This window comes from Xiphophorus hellerii, chromosome 23 (genome assembly GCF_003331165.1).
Source record: "Xiphophorus hellerii strain 12219 chromosome 23, Xiphophorus_hellerii-4.1, whole genome shotgun sequence".
Taxonomy (NCBI): domain Eukaryota; kingdom Metazoa; phylum Chordata; class Actinopteri; order Cyprinodontiformes; family Poeciliidae; genus Xiphophorus; species Xiphophorus hellerii.
The window spans coordinates 25,142,865-25,165,811 of NC_045694.1; the positions used below are offsets into that span (position 1 = coordinate 25,142,865).

The 22,947-nt window shown below is 40.1% G+C and overlaps 1 protein-coding gene across 2 annotated transcripts in view; it reads right to left on the bottom strand.

Moving 5' to 3' along the window:
* Positions 1-22,947, bottom strand: part of LOC116714237 (connector enhancer of kinase suppressor of ras 2) — an 83,555-nt gene that overhangs the window by 33,160 nt on the left and 27,448 nt on the right. For both annotated transcript variants that reach the window (XM_032554658.1, XM_032554659.1), the window contains exons 3-8: positions 14,423-14,625; positions 12,839-12,926; positions 10,165-10,206; positions 5,872-5,991; positions 3,855-3,914; positions 3,634-3,702 (exon numbers count right to left, since the gene is read on the bottom strand). In XM_032554658.1, coding sequence (XP_032410549.1) covers positions 3,634-3,702; positions 3,855-3,914; positions 5,872-5,991; positions 10,165-10,206; positions 12,839-12,926; positions 14,423-14,625 — 582 coding nt within the window. The remainder of the gene's footprint in view (positions 1-3,633; positions 3,703-3,854; positions 3,915-5,871; positions 5,992-10,164; positions 10,207-12,838; positions 12,927-14,422; positions 14,626-22,947) is intronic.

Below are 22,947 nucleotides of genomic sequence, written 5' to 3' on the forward strand. Positions count from 1 at the left end.
CCCGCCAAGCGTCAGGGAAATGGGTGTCATCTGATATCCCGCTGGCTTTCATCCACTCCAATGTCCGTCCGCTAAGCACTAAGTCACAAAAAATGATTACTGCAGAAAATCGTAGGGAAAAATAAGTCGCTTGGGTTTGTTGAAAAGTGATAAATCATTGTGCCTGCTACTTGTTTAGTAGTTTCTCTCTGTGGCCCGAGGTTTTTAGTTTCAATACTTAAAGTTGTAGAAAGACAACAGTTATGAGAAAAAGGACGTTTCCTTGATTGTCAATGCAGTGAATGGGGAAAATGAAAAATTTGCTGTTTTCACAAGAACTCAGAGTAGCAGCCAAATGCTGCTGCTCAAACACTGCAAAAACACAAAATATTACCAGTAAGATTATAACTAGCACTTTTTTTTATCAGTATTATGGAATTATTTATTTTAAACAAGCTCATATGTCTTGCTGAAACGTTTCTTGTTGGTTAGTTTTTCTCTTAAATTACTTGGCAAGATTTTATGCTTTTGCAATGAAGCAGTTGATTTTATAAAAATAGTAAATGTTACCATCGTGCCAGAAAGGAAAGTGAACAGCAATGTCCACACTGGGGTTTATCTTGCCATGTCTTTCAGCAAATTTAAAAAATAAAGATGTGAGAGCGTTTTTAACTTAAAAATTACATTTTTTACAGATAATGAGGGTGAAACGTGACTTGCTTACTTTTCCAACCAGTGTTTGATTCATCAACAATACAAGGTTTTCCCCACAAAACTTGCTAAGCTCGGTGGCACTAGGGCAGTCATTCATCCAGCGGCCTGTCGTGTTTTTGAGTTAAAAAATGTTTAAAGTTGTCAGGATATCACTTGATAATCACGTGTTGTCAAAAGATTGGAAGATTAATACCTGAACACCAACTATAAAGTCTTAAAAATGCAAACATTAAAAAAAAAAAACTTCTATAAATTAGCAATGTTAAGCCTGGTGGGGGAACAAGTAAAGCCTGGTGGCCCACCAGGCTTGTAATACACTGGGGGAAACCCTGCAGTAAGAGCTGAATCTGACGGCTGTGGAGCTGCTCTTTTAGTCAAACAAGCCGAGTGCAAAGGCAAACAGGCGGACACCTAGCTAAGTGAAGCCAGCATAATCTGCTGCTGACGAGATTCCTACAATCCCAGGGGTCTTCATTATTTTCCCAGATGCTATTACCTCCACATAATTACGCTGCCTTTTCAAACAACTAGTGAGCTACTGGAGCAAAATCCACGTTTAGCTCAGCCACGCTGAAGGCTGAAGGTCCCGTTTTGAAGTCTAAACAGCAACGCTCAAGCCGTGTTGTTTGCTTTGTGTGCGTATGGGACAGGCCCACATAATCACCCTTTAATGGAATGAAATTCTGTTCATTCAATATTCGCCCTAATCTCATATTTAATTTGAAGCCTGGCTAGATAAACTTATCAACTGCGATGTTGTGTTTTCCTCTCTCTCCTCCCAGTGAGCTCACGTTGGAGCTGCCAACTTCTTCTTCTTCCCTCCGTTTCTTTTTATCTGTTCTTCCTCCTCCTCTCCCCAAGTCGCTCTTTACTTCCTCCTCCCTTTTCACCCCACTCTTCCAGTTCTGTTGCAACCCTGTTTCTCCACACACACACACACACACACCCACCCCCTCCTCCGCTTCCACTCCATGCTTATCTCCTCCCCCAGAGTGAGGGATCAGAGCGGTGAGGGCCTAGCCGAGGGAGTAATAAAGGGCTGAAGCTGTGAGCCTGGCAGGGTGCGATCTGCACTGTCACCCTGAGGAAGAGGAGGGGAGGGGAGAGGGAGATAACGCGCACCTTCATCACAAGTCAATCAAACGACTCGGCACAGAACCCTGCATGCATAGCGTTGCGAGAGAATATCATGGATAGTGAAGAGAAACAGGGGGGGGTAAAAACTCACTTTTGAGACATCTACAGCAGACAGACGCAACCTTTTTTTCCGCCCTCCTTTTCAGAAATCTCAGATAATCACAGGAGCAGATGATTCGTGGACATGATGAGTGACGCTCACAAAAGAGTCTGCTCTGTTTAAAATGGCTGCCCGTTCCTTCTGATCCGATGACCTGGATTGCAACTTATGCAATTCAGAAAGTGAAACTGGCTTTGGGGGTTCATACAGTAAAAGTATTTACACAAGTTAAAACCTTGCACATTTTTTCACAGCACAACCGCGATCGTCATTGTACGTAATTGGGATCTTATGGAGTAGACAGCGTACTGCTAAAGTGAGAGTTCAGACAACCATGTATTCCAATGTCTATTGGTTAACTAAGGTTCACTTTACTGATACTCTCAATGTGGAAAATGTTAAAATTCCCAAAGTCTATGGGTTTTTTTTTGTTGTTTAGTTTTTGTATTTTTTTTGTTCAGTTAACAACTTAAATTTTACATGGATGGGTCACCAGATGTGCAGTTTGAGGAAGTTTTCAAATTCCTAATTTCTCAAATGTGCCTTTACTTAGAGAGCAAAGAAAGGGCGCCGTGGGACTCTCTCCCACTCACGCCAATTAAATCAGAACAGAAGTCAGTTTTTAAAAAGGAGCTGAATTGCTTTTTAGGAATAAATTATAACTGATAAAAAAATTACTTTTTGTATATTTTGTGAACATAAACAATATTTAAGCAATTGAAAATGATAAAGTTAAAAACATGGAGCTTCTGCTGAGGGGATGCGATAAATCTATCATGCATCAATTCATGTACGGGAGTAGCTGTTAATGTATTGTAATTTGAATTAATAGGATAATTTCTCTGTAGTGGACAGGGCACCAAAATGGGCTAAAGAAATCCATTAAAAGTCCAGTTTGCACTGTATGACCAAAAGCCGTACAGCGAACGATCTTGATCAACGTTGATCACGTTCAATGTTGAACTAAAGGAGATGGGAAAACCGACATGACACAAAAGTCTGGACACGTTACAATTAAACACGTTGGTGGCAGCATTATGATGTAGGAATACTTTAGCAAGAGCCGGGAAGCTGTCCAGCGTTGATTGAAGGATGGATGGAACGGCACACAGGACGAAACTGGAAGAAAACATGTTTGAGGCTGGAAGAGACTTAGGACCGGGTTGTTGATCGTGCTCCTCTAATCTGGAGCAAAGTTCCAGAAAACGGCAAAACAGCTGAAACCCCGAGGTCCTCTAAACACACACTTGGAAACCGATGTTCACAAATGTTCTCCGTCCTGTTTGACTGAGTTTCCATTGTTTTTGCAAAGAAAAACAGCCAGATATATTTCAGTGTGTGTAAAGGTGCGACGCAGACTGAAAGACGCCCCACAAAAACAACTGTGGCTGTATCTGCAGCTAAACGTTTTATCTCCAAGGGACATGAACGCTTTGGCTTAAGAATCCAACGAAACACCTCCATGTTTGTGGTTGTGGTGTGAAAAAAATTTGAAACTGCGGATTATTTCAGCTAAATACACTAAAATGAGGAGCATAGAACGGGATATTTCAGTGGATGATGGAGCTAAATAACATAGTTTGTCCTCATGTGGCCCCTTGATGAACACAGTATAAAGTTTGTAGGATGTGACCACTGTGGAAGAAGAGCTGGTACATCCTCTGTGCTTCAGTACCGTTTGCATTTGGAGCCGTGTGACTCACCACTGTCTGGTGGTTGACTTGGATCACCTCGTCTCCAGCGTGGATCTTCTTGCACTGATCTGCCGGTGACTGAAACCGGAAGACAGAGGAGAACGAGGGCAACAAACTTAGTTGATGCTGAAGTGGTTCTATTGTATGGGGGGGGGGAATATGAAACCACATATTTTACTGAGTATGGTTCAAGCTTCCAAATCTGAATGTTCATGACAGTAAAAACGCACGTTCTCTGTGGTTCCAGTGATAACGTGGAGTCCATCGTATGTTGACTTGATGTACATCCCCTGGAAAAACAAGGGAAAAAGACCAGAGAATGAACACACGTTTGAAACAATGCACAGTTTTGCAGAAAAACAAAAACTAAAAAATGAAGTTGAGGAATGACTCAACATGCATGGAGTGGTAGTTTTAGAAATAACAACAATCTGCCGCAGCTTTGCAAAAATGCAAAAGCTGCTGCTTGTCAGAAAAAGCAACCAATATCAAAAGTAATCTTTGGTGTTTCGACAAGACATTATGGATTATCAGGGGTTTTTCGGGTGGGGGGGTTTGGAGGAAGTGCTGAACGCTGTCGCTTGATGTACAAAAAACATTTTCAGCGAGTTCCAGATCTGAGCCAGTTTCTGAAGCGGACCCTTCCAGCCATGTTTCTGGATCCTGCTCACAAGCTGCATTTTAAGTTATGCTCTCTGGACGTAATTTTGCAGAAGCTTTCCCGAGTCCCATGCTGGGGATTTACGGAATCAAATCTGCTTTCTGATGCACTGACGCCCGAGACGCTGATGCCAACAGAATTATTAAATAATCTGTTCAGATAACTTGGTTGAGAGCGAAGAATGTTACACCTTAAACGGTCTAGTTGGAACAACATCAAGCACAGGTATAGACGCTCATCCGTCCAGAGGCGCTCCCAGCCTGCTTGGTGAACCACTGTGCAGGATTCACTGCAACGCCGAACAGCCAAATGAGGAATATCACCTATCATTAAGTCTGTGATTTATTACTTCTTTTTTTTTTTTTTTTTTTACTTTATTATTCCCTCGGCTAGACGCTCAGGGCTCTTTGCACTGCAAATGGCGGAAGAAAGGTTGGCCGAACCGAAGCGTTACGTCAGCAATTTTCAACAGCCATAAAAGTTGAAAATTCAGTTTAGCTAAGTCTAAACATATAAATCCAGCTGTCTGAAACCTTCAGCTAACCTCAGATAGTCTTCACAGCCGCAGACATGTAGCAAACATTTCATCTGACGTGAAATGTTTTCATTGTTTTTCTAGTGGGCGTACTTATATGGTGCATTCAGGTACCATTCTGACACTGCAAATGTTTGCCTTGATATTGAGCATTTACGAGTGGACTTATTGTAAAAAAATAATTGGTATTAATTTAGGAAATAAAACTAAATCTCCAGTCAGTTCTATATTGCAAACAATTTAAAATGTTCTAACAAATGGATAAAGTCAAATTATTGACAGAAAATGTTAACAAACTCCATGACTTATTACTTATTACCGAACCACCATTTCTGTGCATCGTTACACCCCTCTTACTTAGGTGTGGTAAATTAATTACATGTTGAATTAGTTTAGATTTTGGAGACTGATAAGTGAAAACACAGTACCCTACGTAACCATGGAAACTACACACAACTTTTTGATTTTTAAATACGTTTTTAGGAAATGTGATTATCCAAATCAATTAAATGAACATGAACCAACAATTTCCTACATGCCAAAAAAAGAGAGAAAAAACTAGAAAGCTGAAACAGGTGAAAACACAAAATCTTACCAGGTATATTTGGTCTAGTTTCTAGTGCAAATATCTTAAAACACTTGAAATAAGAATAACAAACGTTTCAACAAGACATAGAAGATTGTTTTGATCCAATAATTCTTTAACATTGATGAAAAAGAATTTGTTCTATTTGTAGATAATTTCACTTATGACAAAACAAGATAAGTTAAGTAATCTTCCAGTGAAACTAGAATATTATGAAATTATTGGGCTAAAACAAGCTCCTCTATCTTGCTGAAAAGTTATCTATCAGTTCATTTTCATGCACATTACAATATCTGCACTAGAAACTAGACCAAAAATACTTGGTAACACTTTGTGTTTTTCCAGTGCAAGACTAGATTTATGACTGCGTCATTGCGTCTAATGTTAAAATGAAATTATTGCAGTTTTCATTGTGTGTTGTTTTGTGTGTGTGTGTGTCCGTGAATTTCCGAATGCTGTCCTCACCAGGCCTTCGCTGGGCATGATGCTGGTGAGGTGGACCACCTCCAGATGTGCCGACTGAGATACCAGAGAGTCCGACGACAGAGAGATGATGTGGTCGCAAATCCCTGCGAGGGTCTTACACTGAAGACAAAGATGGAGGTTCAGAAAAAAAGAGAGAGAGAGACCAAAGGAGAAAGACAGAAAGTTATTGGGATTGGTTTTGGCTCATGGGGGATGCTGTGACCTAGCTGGAGGGGGTAAAACAGACATCATTTTATCAGACTGTTCCACATCACCACTCCCATCGCTCTGTCACACAAACTGTTTCCTGGTCACAGTCTGTCCACAGGCATGCCTGCAAGACGCCCTCGGAGAAGCAGCGGCGCGTGTGCGAGCAAGCCCGCGACGCCCGCCTGATACTTGGTGAAATTTGCGGAGCTCACTTTTTATTTGTTGCCTTCGTTCGTTTTGAAGAAATGACTGCAGACGGCACTGTGGGTGTAATTCCCAGCTCCTTTTGCTCCTTAAATCTGAGCAAACACGCCTGCTGAGTGGTGCAGCTTTTCCCTGCCTTTGTTCTAAGCAAAGATTGACATTTTCTCTGGCTATTTGCTCGGCTGCACATGCACGTTCGTTTATCACCGGCAACATTTCCTGCCTTTTAATCTCCGCTGAGTGACTGCAGCGCTTTGGCGGACGTTTATCCCAGCAACTTTGTCTCACGGGTTATCCTACTTAATGCGTGCACACACACGCAAGAGCGCAAATAAGGGCGAGTCTGAGACGTTTAGTGGAATAGTATTTTTGTGCACAACGATGCAAGTATGAAACGATAAAATAATCGTTTAATCTCAACCCGAGATATTAGTGAATGTGGAATGTGACTCCACATTCAAAAGCTCACAGGGAATTCTCCACTTTCAAATAGTCGCATCTCTTCAAACCTCTAACAGCTCCTACTACAAAAAAGTTTTTTTTTTAAATTTTTTTTATTTAGCATTTGTTTTCAAAGTTGATCAAATTATATCGGAGCTGTTTAAAAAACAAAACACTGCAAATCAAAGTCCTTGTTTGTGTACAAAAACTTGGCAAATACATCTGATTTTATTTCTTCCATTTAGTCAGCCTTGACTTTTCGTTTACATACTCATAATTACACAGTAGAAAATTGGAAAAAAATTATATAAAGACAGACAGACAGACAGACAGAGGGCGACTGTGGCTCTGTGAGTAGAGTAGTCGTCTTGTGATCAGAAGGTTGTAGGTTCGAAGCCAGCTTCCTCTCTCTGGGCAAGGCACTAAACCCCAATCGTTGCGTTTGTGAGTGCAAATGGGTGTCATTTGCTTTGAGTGGTCAAAATGATTGGAAAAGTGCTATATAGGTTCAGTCTATTTACCACTGAAGTTGCTACTGAGAATTCAACTTGACCCTCATACTTTTATCTTAAAGGTTAAGATTAACCAACAAACACAAGAAAAGTATCTTATGCCCAGTCTAAGAACAATAGTTCTTAGAACAATAGTTCTTAGACTGGGCATAAGATACATTTCTTGTGTTTACTCTAAAACAATCTCTATCTCTTTCTGCGTAATAATGACTTAGAACATAAAGAACTAAGAAATAGTTGACCAAACACAAAATCTGCTGTGGTCGTCCCAGACGCCAAAGCGCTAAGCACTAAAGGAAATCCTGTATTTTCGTCCTCACGACACATAGCTCTGCTTGCTAACACACACAACAAACGCGGTTGCATAATTCATTGTCTGCACCTGCATGTTCCCACAGCATACACACACACCCCCACACACACACACACATACTGAACATATACATACTCAGACATTGGAAAAAAGATGGAGAGGGAATGACTGAAAGTAGAAGAGAGAGGCATGAAGGCAGGAGAGGCGGGAGGGAGAGTCTGGGAGGAAAGGGGAGAAAACGAGGGAAAGAGAGAGAACATACAACCAGGACAGTGTTATGTAATTCCTCTCATCCTTATGCATGCATGCACATAAAAACACTCATGCGCACTTCACGCTCCATCAGACACGCAGGCTCACACACACGCGCACCCCCCCATGCTATCTTTCCAGAACACACACACACACACACACCCCCACACACGCACACACACACACACACACATCCTGTCCATCTGATTGCTGCAGGCTGTAGTCTAGCGGAGAAGGGTGAAGCACAGAGTTTTGCATTATTGAGAAGAAGCGAACTAACATACAACTGCACTATAGTCACCAACATGAAACCCATGCTGCATTTAAAACTCGCCGTAATTATGTCTGAGTGCAGTTTACTGCATAATTCAATCAGTAAATATATCCATGTAAAGGAGTTTCTGTTGCACTATTATTATCTGAATCTATTTTTGTCCAGTAATAATAATAATCCCACAAGTGACAAAGTGACAGCTGGGAATATTGATTTGCACTTGTGAAGATTAATAGATCTTTAAATCAGTCACACACACACGCCCACCCCCACACGCGCACACGCACGCACACACCCACACACACAGTACTGTACAGTGTCTGGTAGTGAAGGAGGAGTTTCTGCAGTACTTCAATACTGAAGAATAATCAGCTCGTGTTGCTAATGTTGGTTTTTACTTCACCTGAAAAGACCAAATCCTTCTGGATTTCTATTGAGATGGTTAAAAGCAGTTGATGTCTTACTTGGAACAGAAAACTTTTTTTGTTTGTTTTACTTTTTCATTTAGTAGAAATCCAGATTATTCAGTCCCAGAGAATGGAGTTCGTGGTTAAGTCTAATGGGGATCAAGCCCCAAGTGGATCTATGCTCTCTAAACAAACTTGAATCTCAGAAATGTCATCGTAGTTTAACATTTTATGAACCTTTAAAGTGTTGTCAGGTTTGCATATGATGGTTAATTGCACAGTAGCTGGTGATTACACAACTGGAAAATGGAGGCAATTATTACGACTGTCTCAAACAGTTATCTAACTGTATGCATTTCTGCTGTACAGTAAAACAGTGTAAATAACAATAATTAGCATTCAGTTTAACTCTGACAACTTTTTACACCCCTTTATTTCTCTTTGAGACAGTTAGTCTAGTGGAAAATGCTTCACCTGCTCTTTTCTTGGTATATATTTCCCACAGGAAGCTTATTAGTTGTTGCTCCTTCTCCGATTTCAATTTCCTGTGTATGTCGTCCAGTTTCCGTGTAAATAATGGTCAAAAGGCTAATGAGAGTTAAAATCCTGCTTATTTATTTCTTAATATAAGCAAAACGTCTGATATGCGTGTGTTACTTTTTGAGTCGTTGCCAGCTGAATCATTTCAAGGCTCTAAAACCTTATTTTGCATTTTTCTGCATGTCATGAATAAACATCTAGGGGAGCTCCATTTAGAAAAACTCCTTTCTGTTTCATGGCTGTCTCCTTTCGCACATACACCTCCCATTTCTGGCAAAGCATCTTGCTAGAAAGGTGTTTAAATATGTATTTTTCTATATATGTAAAAAAAAGGCATGTTGCAAATGAGAGCTATAATGAGCTGTTGCTCATTATAAACCTTAAACCAAAAGGTTTAAGGGCTCATTTTGACAGAGGAGCCATCACACAGTCAGCGAGGTTAAATTTCAAATGCAATCGAATGGCTTGCTCTCGAGTTGCAGAGATTTCTAGAAAGCATTATCTAATGTTGTCTAAATGCTTTAGTCTTTTTTCTTTTTTTTTTCTGCACGGCACACTATTTGCTTCGCTCCCTCCACCTGACCTTGAATGACAACAGGAAGCCTCCCGATCCGACTGTCAGCCCGGATCAGACACTAGCTGCTCACTCTGTTTCACACGTGGATGCAGACAGTTCCCCATCGCACATGTGTACACCCACCCACACACACACACACACACACACACACGACCTACAGCAGAGCTTTCAAGAGGCCCGCGGCCTATTTGCACTTCACCAGACACGCGTTTATCCCAAAACCAAACCAGCACAGGCACACATCAAATCGATCTCAGGCCAAAGTGTGCTCAAATGTGACACTTTTAATGAAACTGTTATGTTCCGAGTGCAGAATCAATTAAAATGCTTTCTCTGCTTATGACAATCACAGATTCTGCCTGGCATCGATTGACACAAAATGTTTGGAAATGGCAAAGTGCTTGGCGCACTTATTGAATGTCTCTTTGAAATGTTCTAAAAATACACTTTGCACAGAGGGGGGGGGGGGGGGGGTGGTGAGGATACATCCCATCCACATTAGTATTAACAACAACAAAAAAAAAAGAGGAATCTCTAGAAACCATTTTTTGGCAAACACTTACCACATGAAGGATCTTATTCTCTGTTTCATACACGGTGCAGTCCTGTTAAGGGAGAGGAGCCGAGAAAGACAAACAATTAATGCAAATTCAAACAAAAACTTCCAAACAAAAGCTCTAATATCTCTCTGCTCCAGATATAACATCCAGGAAAAAAGCACTTTACACTCTAGTCAAAATAGCATGCTTATTTGACATGTACATGTTGTTTAGGAGATGCTAATAGTTAAAACAGATATGAATAGAATTGATGGAACTTCTAGTGAAGATGTGCGAAAATACATATATTTTTTTATTATAGAAATGAAGTCTCTCACAAAAGAAATTTAAAAATAAAACGAACTTGGAGTGTATTTATTCCGAGAAGGGAACAAAATGTTTTCAACTCAATCACCACAATTGCTGTTACTGACAGTCCATGAAGCTTTTTGAACTGACACCGATTGGTTTTCCATAGTTTGACATCCCTGAGACGATTAATCGGATTCACTGTGATTAATCGGTTATTGAAATAATTGTCGACTAATTTAGCACTCGATTAATTGTTAGCTGGAGTAGTCAGACTGTACAAAACGCCTTTGCACATACAAACCAAATCAGAGCAGTAATTAAGCCACATACAAAAGATATAAATGATCTAAAACTGCTCAAGTGGCATAGTTCAGCTTCACTTGGTTCAAATTGTGTAAATCTATTGAGCACATTTTGCTACTGACTTATAAATCAGTTCATAAAAAAAAAACTAGTCAACAGATGAGCCATGTTAAACTAATGGCTGAGCTTCTCACATGTTGATGTTTGAAGTATTTTTTAGCTTCAGACGCATCCTTTGCTTCAAATATTAAAGGAATGCTATGCTACGTTTTCAATTGTGATAGTAGGAGAGAAATGGCTTTTCCAACAGCACTCCCATATTACCAAGAAGTGTTTAAATGTTGTGTAATGGTTGACAGGGACACGTAGATGCCATTATTTACTGCAGTTCTTCAGCAATGAATAGAGATGGAGAAGAAATGAGCTTCCTCATGTAGGCCAGTGGTTTGAAGCTAAAAGAAATAGGCATCTGAGACAGACAGCAGATTACTAATTAAACACGCCAAAAAAGTTTTAATAACCTCAAAAAGGAAAGGGTGGATTAAATTTAAGATGAAATTTGTGAATTTCTAATTCTCCCACTGAACAAATAGCACATGTTGCCATTGAAGCCGTTTTTAAAGTGAGACCGTTCTGCTGCGGAAAGACGGGAATGTATTTTGAGGCTTTTTCCACGTCTTCACCAGAGGCGCCAACATATTTGACTGCATCTGTGCAATTCTGGGAAGCATCTCACTGAATCCACCAGATGTGTACGGTAGGCAGCAATTACATCTGTTTGATGCATTAATGCAGACACTGCTGCCACCTTTGTCTCTCTCACTGCGTCCCCTGGCAGCCACAGGCTCATTTGGCCTATTGTGGACTTACGGTGTGGCCCCTTTCTGTTCCATCTCCTTTGGCCCTTGTAATGTGGGGATTGGGTGTTATCTGCTCAGCTGCAGGATTCACTCTGGGCACAAGTACAAACACACTGATACATACTGTGAGCAGGCTCTTACTGTGAGGGCACAGTCCAGGTCCAAGAGAGAAGACATAGTTTTTTTTCCAAATCATTGAAATGGCTAAAGTGTGTGCATGCGGCAGCTGCTTTATTTATTTATCTTTTAAAGAGGTGCAGTGTGCTGGATTAACATAGGGAAGCGGGCACATAGAGGTCAGGAAACGATGGGGCACGTTTCGGTCACCACCAGGACCTGTTGACTTCACTGCTAGTGAATGTTGTCCTTAAAAGGGACGGTATTATGTGTTTTCAAGGCACAAAGTGCTATCTTACAGTATGTATGTTATCTTCAGTTATAAAAATGCTGTATATATCAAATATGACTTCAAAATTTAACCTTGAAATTGGGCTTCTGTCTGTTTAAGAAACTCCTGCTCTTTCTGAAACTCCACCTTCAGGAAGTCACCACAACATAGCTCCCCTATTAACCCTTTAATAAAGTTTTTACCAGTGTTGCACTGAGAAGTAGCTCCTATAATGAGCTCAGCTGATGCGCAGTTCCACCAGGTGTGTGCTAATTGCTGCTGGCAATTAGCACACACCTAATTCTTTGCTAATTGCAAAAAAATTAGCAAAATGCTCCTTCAGACTCCCCCTCAGTCTGAAGGAGCTGAGGGGGAGCTACGCCTCGAAGGTGGAGCTAAGTCCACCCAGACATTTTGTACAGCCAAATGGTTGTCATGGGATATTTAAGGATTTCTCAAACATGCATGAAAGAATCAAGGAAACACACGTTAATGTTGAGGGGATAACATTACTGCAAGTCTCAAAAAATGTTGATTTTACATAATACTTTAGTTTGTAAATTGCATATTTAGCTTGTGAATTAAATATTTAGTTTGGAACTCTGATATTTAAGATGTAGGAATAATATGGTGAAAATATGACTTTGTAAAATGAACACCCAAAATGTTTTCTCTACATAAATATAAATATACTAAATCTTTGCTGTTAATTCTTCATGATGCAACTTTACAAATGGCACCCCATATAAACTTCTCTCTTTTTTTTTCAATCTATGTGACCAATTATTGCGTTGTTCGTGGAAAAGTGTGACAGTTTGATGATGTGTGAAAGCACCTGTTGTACAATGGTGGTCAGCTCTAAGCACAGCTGCACAATGTTGTTCTTTAGCAATGAATACTCAGTCACACTGGCGAATGGAGACCTGAAACAAACGAAAGCAGGTTGTAGTCAGACAATTACACCGGCTGCACAGGAAGCACATGTTCAACTTTACTTTGGGAGAGGCGGGCCAAAAAGCAATTCATGTGGAGGATGCCAGTCAAAGGCTGCGGTTATGTGTGTTAGCTCCCTCTTTCTGCATTTTACTCTCTCTGTCATTAACACTTTGGTTTGCTAAAGACTTGTGTCAAAGCTAAACTGTGATGCATGCTCTGACGTTGTTGTTGTACCCGAAAATCTGTCCTTGTGTTCTGTGAACAGAAATATCTTATCAAATTTGTATCTTCTCTCGTTTTGTAAATTTCGAATATATAATTCAAAAAGAATTTGTAGATTTCACTAACTTTTGCTAACTGATATGCACATTCCGTAAAACTGCAATGAAACCAATAGTTTACTGTAATGCAAAACACAGTGAAATACTGTTAAAATTAATCGCAATACATGTCTGGTGAAATAACGGTAAAATGCTGTTGTCTCACCTGACAGCAGGTTACTGTTAGTTTACTGTTAATCTACTGTAATTCAGTTTACAGTAATATACTGTGAAAATACATTACAGTAAGTGAACTGTCAGAAAAACAAAAGGAAACAACAACTGTAAATTACTGGTGTCCCTGTTGTCAGTAATTTCCTGGAGGGTATTTTTTACAGTGAAATTCTTTACAGTGTGGATATAATGGAAGCCATAATATGGCAATGATTTGAAAAACGCATATATTTTGAGACATTTTGTTGAAGTCCTATCTGTGAAGTATTTCTTTAAGACGTAATGTGACAGGCGCTTTTGTAAAAAACTCTCTTGTTTGATAAGACAGGAATCATCCAACCAGGCACTGTAACACTGATGAAGACCATGTTTTATCATCAGCATATCATTATTCCAGAAATATAAGACGGTCCACAATAAAAACATAAAAAAATGAGATGATAAAATAAATTTTTTTATAAGAGGACAAGCACCGTGAAACTTTTAGACGCAGTAAGTCTGTAACTCTGGCTGAACATTTAGGGTCGTTTTCCTGCTGGAACGTGAACGTCTGACCCTGTCTCCAGTCTTTTGCATTTCGTCCATGATTGACTTCCAATTAGCTTTGTCCATTTTCCCATCAACTCTAACCAGCTTCCTTGTGTCTTTTGAAGAAAAGTATCCCCTTAACCATGATGCTACAACCACCATGTTTTACGATTGGGATGGTATTCTTGGTGCCTGACCAGAGCATCTACTTTCATTTGCTTGGTCTGTCCTCTACATGCCTTTTGACAAATGATACAGTCGTGAATCTAAAACCTGTGGTAACCCCATCTCTCCAATCTTAAGGACGTAACTCTATCCTCCAAGATGTCGCTAGTCGCTCCGACAAAGTGGGATCCGCTTGGATGTGCTGTTCATGCCGGAGTCACCAACACAAGCACATCGGATGACTGCCAACATGGTAAGTCCATCATGTAAGCAGTTTAAGGATGAACAACTTTTACCTGTCAAGCCAGGCGAGCAGATTCTTGGCAGCACCAATCAAATCCACCACTGACGTAAGGAAGTCGTTGGGCAACCTTCTGGAGGCTCGTCCGTCGTAATGACCCCCCCTCCGTCGGCCCAGGATGAAGTTCTGGAGGTTCTTTGCTGAAGCGTTGAGCTTGTGGGACAATGTTCTGAGGTTCTCTGTTTCTAAGCCATAGTTCTGGAAAAGAAACAGATGAACATTTAGGAGAAGAAAAGAAAATGTTGTTTGGCTATTGCTGCCATATAGGCTAGTTAGTCACATTTTGGTGTGATCAGAGACACAAATCTAAAGTAAGATAAAGAGATCTTTTGAGATTTTCGGTATGTCAAGTTGTGTGTAAGGATACCAGAGGGGCTGTAGTGGGAATAACACACTATGTTCTCATCACAGAAACAATCAATATCTTTCTTTTCCACTCCTTTTTTATTTTTTGCTTTGCTTTCATGCACACCTCTTTGGCCTAGCCCTCAAACGTCTTCACAAGGACTTTTGATTTTGCTCTGGGGTTGACACATTTTGAACCAAAACATCTTCAGACATCGAGCCTGTCTCCTTCCTGAGTTTTATGATAGGTGGGCATTTCCAGTGTGTTCATACTTCCCAGGACCGGCCCAAGCCTCCATGGGGCCCTAAGCAAAATTTGGTTTTGGGGCCCTCAGGTTCTGCTAACAATGTGGACTGGCTTCAATCAGCAGTCTGATCATTAGATCATTCACACACCTGCTATAAAATTATTGCATCTCTGGCAGTGCTGTTTACATCTTATAGATGTATAACAGGATACATTTATTGGCCAACTGATTTATCGACCAGTTGATTTCTGAGCGCCGATTTCCTTAATTTTGGGGGATAGTAATCGGACGATACTTACATGTGAAGCCCATCTTATCCCCTAATGATCTTATCTTCGTCAGCAAAGGTTTATAAATCAGTCTCTGTCCTCTTCTGCTCTACAGTGAGAGATTTGACTGACAGACCGGCCCAACAGGTCAGGTCTGAACATTTGAAGTGAACAATATTCACTTCACTCTTGCCAACAACACAACTACTACACACATATTCATGACATTCTTTGATTAAATAAATTTCTCTTAAGCATAACTCCAATAGCTAAATATTGAATTTATACCAGGTGAGTCTTTCTCCCGAGAAAGTGGATCGGTACTGGACTGATTCTGAGCCTTCAAATGATTTTCACATAACTTAGAAGTTGAAGTAAAAATAATGTCTGTTTTAGCCACAAAAGGATTTTTGCTCAGCAGCAAACAACAAATCCGCAACTACAGCATAGAGCAGCTCATTGATGTAGCAGCCATGTAGCCAGATGTAAAAACATTTTGCTAGACAATATCAAACATTGAGAAGTTTTAATTATTATCAAACGTTATCAAACACGGCGTTTTGAAGCCAAAAATACCTCAGAAATATCCAGAGCCAAGCATGAGAATCAACTCATTTAAAGTTTAAACTCAGTTTCACGCAAAGAAAGACCCTAGCATAGATGTTTGGCTGTTGAACTGGACCATTCCAGGTCGCCATCAAGCTAATTTTCTATTAGCAACTTTTGAAATCTTTTACATTACATTACCAAGACACATTAAAGCAGACCTTTATCTTGGCTTTTTTTCTATTCTTCCTCCCTGAAGGATAAGTCCTTTTTTGAGACATTGTTTTGCTAACTTAACTTCTGACCAGAGCTTTGGACGTTTGGATGCTCTGCACGTTGCACGGCAGCTAAAATTACCGGCAAAGCGTGCGATACCTACCGCGGCCACCAGGAGGCCCCAAGAGCAATTTATTTTTTCTCTTTATCCATAAAATGATTTCTACATACATTATCAAATATATATTATTGTAAAAACAAACATATTATAATGACATAGAAGTTATTACTAAAAAAAAACCAAACAACTCAGCTCCACTGAGGAGGGGCCCTTAATGGCCTTGGGGCCCTAAGCGGCTGCTTAGTTTGCTATGCCTTGGGCCGGCCCTGATATTTCCATATAATGTTGTTGTTTAGGTTAACATGGTGCCTTCTGGCATCTAGAATCCGTATCAAAAGTTGAACCAGATTTATGGAGGTCCACCATGGTCTGTCTGATATTGTGCCTGATTTGTTTAGATCTTTTTTTACTCTCCTAATCGCACAAGGTCGTAGTGCGTTTGAGCTGTGCTTTAAAATACATCTACAGAGGTGTGTCTCAGTTCAACTCAGATATGTCATATATCAACTTATTAGAAACTTATAAAGCATCATTCTGGTTCCGTCAAATTCTTTAAAGGCATAGCAATCTTAGCGTATGAAAACATCTGACGTGGAAGAAAGTAATAAACAATTATCTCTATTAAAAACACAGTCAGAATATTACCCACTGCATGCTCATATATGATTTCAATTAGATGTACAAGAATGCAAACACCATATACTTAGTAAGTCAAGAGACTTGACTGAAATGTTGTAAAAGAGCCTCAAAAATGTGCGTATTTGAATCTTTTTAAAAACAAAACATCTCGTGGCCTGTTGGTTGGTACGTGGATTTTTTTCTTTTTAGCTGAATCCTTCTGTCACATTGACCTAATTTTAAACTTTTTAGCATGTAATGAATTAACATAAACAAAAAGCCTGGGTCTAATTAATTCTGTCTGTTTTAGAGCGTTTTTCCTTGTAAACACACACCTCCCACTCATTACAGATTTACTCGTGTAGTTTTTAGCCAAGCACCAGGGGTTACACAAGCATATGGGTTGCTACTGCCCTACGTCATTATAAGGAAAGTAAACAAAAATCAGGGATATGATAGCTTTGACACCAAAAAACGTACTGATGGCTCATCAACGGCTCCCTTATCTGAGCTTCTCCGTATTGTTGAAAGGCAAAGTAACCTTGGTATACAGGTAGCCTAGCAAGTATGGGGGGGAAAGAACTAGTCAGCAACTCTCTTTTGTATGTTTTTAAGGCTGCTGTTTATGACAGTGGTAAAAAAAAATCATGTGGCGTGTGAATTCAGGCAAAGTCGGCAATTTGATCAGCAAGTCAGGAAGGAGGAGATATGTGTCGGTTGCTAAGCTAGCTGTTTCAAACTTTTGGAAATACCGCCGTCTTTGAGCCCCAAAGGGTTAATAAAACACCAACCAAACAAAGCTTTTGAGACACTGACAGGTGACTGACACGCTCGGGTTCAACGAGTCACATTTTGTGCATTAATTCAGAGCTCCAGCACAAGACGGACCTGCAGCACAAGCCATACAAACGTCCCCCACTCACACCGCTGTGCTGTCAGTGTGATCCATGGGAAGCAGGCAGGTAGCGAGAGGATCAGATTACTTCTCACTTCCTCCTGCCGATTTACCGTGAATCTGTACATGTCATATCAGTGATGGTCACGTTTTCTGTTTGCCGGAGGAGAAACCTACGTTTTGGTGTATAATATGTGTGTAGAAAGAGCTAAATATGAGCGAGTTAGAAGAGTTTGTTTCTCAAAGCTAGTGGGCTAGTGTAGCTTAACTGCTTAGCAACCATAGCAACCCATGTTTTTTTTCCCCCCTCAAGACTGAGCATTATGCCAGCAAAAACTTGAAGAGGAGTTTTACGAAATCTGTAATTATATATATATATATATTTTATTTTTTTAAAAAGCTGAAATAAACCGAAGTAGCTTAAGGATATGACGTCATTCTAAAGTTTGAATGGCGTTTCCAGCTGACAGTAGTTGGCTGTGAACGAGCGCAAACATTTCCAGCAGAACTTTTCAGAAATTGTGGGATGTTCCGTTCATGTCAATGGGGCCCACGATGATCACAACAAAAGGCTGAATATTTCATAAACTGTGGAAGATGTCGATACCAAAAGACAGGACTAACGACGCAGCCTTACGGCGTTCACACTAATTAGGCAACTGCGGAACCAAAAGGCATGACGACTGGAGGAAAGGAGGGAGGAAAAACAGGGAGCACCCAGCGATGCGTCTCTCTCAAACTGGGTCAGGCTTCCACCGCGCTCCGCGTGATTTTCTGCATCCTGCGCGAACCGAGACGCATGCCACACACTCGGAGCGCACATGTTTGCGCTGCTGTAATTAGGCTGTCACGTCATGACGTGATCTAAAAATAAATAAATAAATAAAAAATCCGCGTGCGTCTGTCTGCCTCCAGGGCGCGCGGGCGGGCCGTCTGAATGAATGAATGCGCGCGTGCTGCTGATACCGAGAGAAGTCGTTTAAAAGGCTGCATGCACGTGCGTGCAAATCAATACCGTTACAGGATGACGCCATTATTACCACCGACACCCACAGCGGCCCTACCGCCCCTCCTCGTGTCAGTGTGGTTGCCACAGCAACCGTGTATAGAGCGGCCTCTTCTTTATTCCGATTCCTCTGCCATGGCTCATGTCGCAATAAACAAATTGTACGTGCCCTACTGTCTGTCTTATAATCATTTTTCCTTCAGATACACAAACATAACTACATATTGAGTCTGCATGAGTGATTAATTTGCGTCTAATACGTGAATAGGCCCGGTGTTTTGTTTTTTTCTTCTTCTTCTTTTTTGCGGTATGCTGAATTTTAAATTTGTACAGTGCATTTTTCTATATTGAATCAAGCAGCGAGCTTATCACAACACAGAGGTTTGGATTCGTTTTTAAAAATGACCCAGTTTAAGGAAGCTGCTAGAAAACCGTTCTGTAAAAGAATGATCGTGTGACTGACGTGTGAGTCAAACAGCCTGATGACTACAAAGTATGTTTCTCAGAGATGAACACAAGGATGACGTCTCAAATCCTCTGTGAGACACTCTAAAAAAAAATAATTTAAACAACATTTTTCTGGTTTGTTTATCTGAAGCCTTTTGTCGGTTGATGCCAGCACAGACAGGATGAGCAAAAATAGATTTAAAAATTTATCAAGCCATTTTCTCTCTTCTTTCTTTCAATATCGAGACAAATTCCACACTAGAAATAGACTTTTGTTTTTAAGTCTTTATTACTAAAATACCTTTTGTTTTTCTGAAATCTAAATATAGAAAGAAGTTTACGATCCTCTAACCATAAAGCCAATCTTACATGGGATATGTCAGGATTTATAAATATCATATAAGCCATTTTTTTGTTTTTTTTTGTAGCATCATGTTAGTTTTGTGGCTCTTGTCAAGTAAGCATTGTGCTTAAAAGACATCAGGATCAACTTTGACCCGGGACAAAATCTTAAAAATAAATGTGAATGAATTTAGTCGTGAATTGAATCACAAATTCAACGTCGCACTAAGAGCATGACTAGCTGACAAGAACTAAAAGTTAACAACTTTTACTTCTTGTTAGGTGAGAACCTGCACAACATTAAGAATCATCTCAGAGACTCTGCTTTTCAAATTCTCATCCGTAAGTGTGTGTGTGCGTGCGTGTGTGTGTGTGTGTAGATGAGGGTCTGAGTGTGTCCATTCTTAGGCTGTATAGTGATTGGTACTCTGGGACACTCAGTCCCATGCTGGAAGATTTGAATGAGAAGAGGCTCCTACTAATCCAGCCGTGTGTGCCTGAGAGATAAGGTGCATCCTGCTTGCTCTTTCTACATATTCTCCCTCTCTCTTTCCCTCTCACCTCTCCTCCACTCCCTCCTTTCACCCGTTCTGGGAGAGTAGCACCTAATTCCCCCTAATTCGCTAATCCTGAGCAGGGCCACTGCACATGCAGTCAGCAGTGACCGAGGCAGTGCGAGCAAAGCAAGACTCGGGTCACGGAGGACTGTTATTTATTTATTGGGGCCTGCCATGCAAAGCAATGGCAGGAACCTATTACTATTCTCCCAAGAAAAGTGTTTCTTTAATCTTCTTTATTTAATGAGGTATCAAAACGTGCAGAAGATTCACGCCATTGGAGCTATTACTTTTGGTGGGATTCGGGGTTTTATAAATAAAATAATAAGTATATATATATATACATACATACATACATACATATATATATATATATATATATATATAATAAGTATATATATATAATATTTATATATATAAATATTATTTATATATTTATTTCAGGTTGTTTTTTTTCGAAAACTTTTTTTCCGAAAACTGTTTATTGGTTGCTATGGCAACGAGTCTGCGTATGAAGCTGACAGATTGACATAAAAAATAATATAACGACCTGTTTTTCTACATTTTTCCCCTGGACAAATTGCATCATTTGTTCATAGAACGTGGCAATATTCACAGCAATCATCAAATAGGATGGAATATTTAATAAAGCATAAAGAGCCAAAGTTTGTTCAATTTTAAACCACGGCTCCTGCTAAGTAAAATTAAATTATGGGCCATTATAAAGAGAAATTGGCTTTTTTCTCTCTTGTTTCTAGAACTGACAGCAACCAAACTATAGATTTATTAGCAGAGATAAAATATATTTTACATATCCAAACATCAGCATCTCAGCTTTAAGCCACATTTTATAGAATCCAATAATAACTAAATAAAGAGTTAACTGCCCCAACCAGACCCAAAAAAGGTTTTGCGTCTTTATTATTTGCTATATTAAAGACACATCATATCTTAATTTATTGAATAAGCCTGTCTGGCATTCTCATGTAAGTTTTCTCTTTATTCTTAGCCCTAGAAAAGAAAAGGTCGTCCAGTGACTGTGGGTGCATCAGCACTCTAACCCCCCTTCATTCCCACCAACTTGCAACACAAAGTTACACCCTTAGCCTAAAAACTTCTTTTCCTGAGTAGTCAAAGTAATCGGGGCACCAAGAGAAAAACTTTGCATCCAATCATCAATCATCAATCCATTCATCCAATTATCCAATTATCCAATTGATAGTTGTTACCGTCCCTCATCCTGAGCAGTCAAGTAGAGAGGAACAACTCCCTTTTAACAGGAAGACACTCCAGCTTAGAGAGACTGATCATATTCTATGACCTGTTCAAAATTAAGACGACTAAGAAAACAGAAAATATAGAAACATTAGGACTGGAAGCCATTTTATGAGGCCATGTAAGGAGTGTGTGCTAAAAAGAAACGCATTAAGAATCTGAACTAGATAAGTTCATATTCTTTGTATCTCTAACAGTCAGTGAGTGAGACACAGAGGTCAAATTAAGAGACCAATGATCCTAATCACTTTTTTTCCCGAAGGTAGGAAAAACCGGAGCACCCGGAGAAAACCTATGCATTTACTTTAAAGAGTGTGTCCATTTAAAGAATGTCTCCAGCAGTTAGTGAACGAGAGACAAAGGTCAATTTAAAAGGCACCAATTAACCTAATCACTTTTTTCCCGAAGGTAGGACAAACCGGAGCACCCGGAGAAAACCTTTGCATTTAGTTTTGTACAGGTTAGTACAAGTTATTTATTAAGGAGTTAATCTAAAGTTGATTAGATTAAATCAGAAAATTATGGTTTTGGCCAAATTGCAAGAATAAATAAAAGTCTAGGCGGAAATCATTAGTTAATGATTGGAACCGTCCGTCCATCCATCCATCCATCCATCCATCCATCCATCCGTCCATCCGTCCGTCCATCCATCCATCCATCCGTCCATCCGTCCGTCCATCCATCCATCTTCTTTTGCTTCTCCATCTGCTTCGGATCACAGGGGTAGCAGCCTATAAGTAAGGAGGCACAGATTCCTTCTCCTCAGCCTCTTGGTCCAGCCTTTAACCTCTTAATGAGGGAACTTTACCGTTCTCATCGGGTCACTCCGCCTGGTTGCCCGCTACCTTCTCTCCTCTCAGTTTCCTGGACAATACGCTTCCTGCGTGCCGGTGTGAATGCTGAGATCTCAGGCTTCCTTGTGCTAGGGGGCGCTGGCTTTCTCTGATTGAACTTTCCCTGTGTTACCATCTTGTCTTCTTTAAAATCTGGCACTAACCTGCCTTCACCCAGAGGCAAAGTTCTTCGATAACGCGCAAACTTTTGGTCAATAGGTGGTAGAAATTTTTCTTGTTTATCAGTTTGATTTTCAACTATGCTTTCACTTTTAGGTGTTTCCACAACAATATAATCTTCTACCTTTGCCTCTTTGCTCTTAATGGATTCCTTCAAATCCTTGTATTCAATCTGCAAATCCTCGTGATTCTTCTTCTCCCTGTAGTACTTGTTCTTACACTGATACACTTGTTCTGTGAGTTTTTTAATATAATCTTGATCCCGATCCCTGTTTTCAGTTAGTGCCTGGATTTGACCATTTAACGCTTTAATTTCGTCCTTCATCTTTCTCACATCAGATTCAAAACTTTTTTTCTCATTCCTGTCTTCTTGCTGTTGATGTAAAGCTTTGTGGTGTCGTAAGGCTAAGAGCTCAGACTGGTTCTCAGCCTTTTCCTTCAGGAGTTCATTCATCTCATGTTCTTTCTTCATCATATGGTTTACTAATCTCCTGCGTCTCAGTTTTTCCTCCATAAATGCTGGTCCACATAATGTCAGCTGAGCTAAAAGCTGTTGATCAGGTTTTATTATCACTTTTTCTGCTGGAGGTTTTGAAAATTTCTTCAAAAGAGCTTTCTTTTC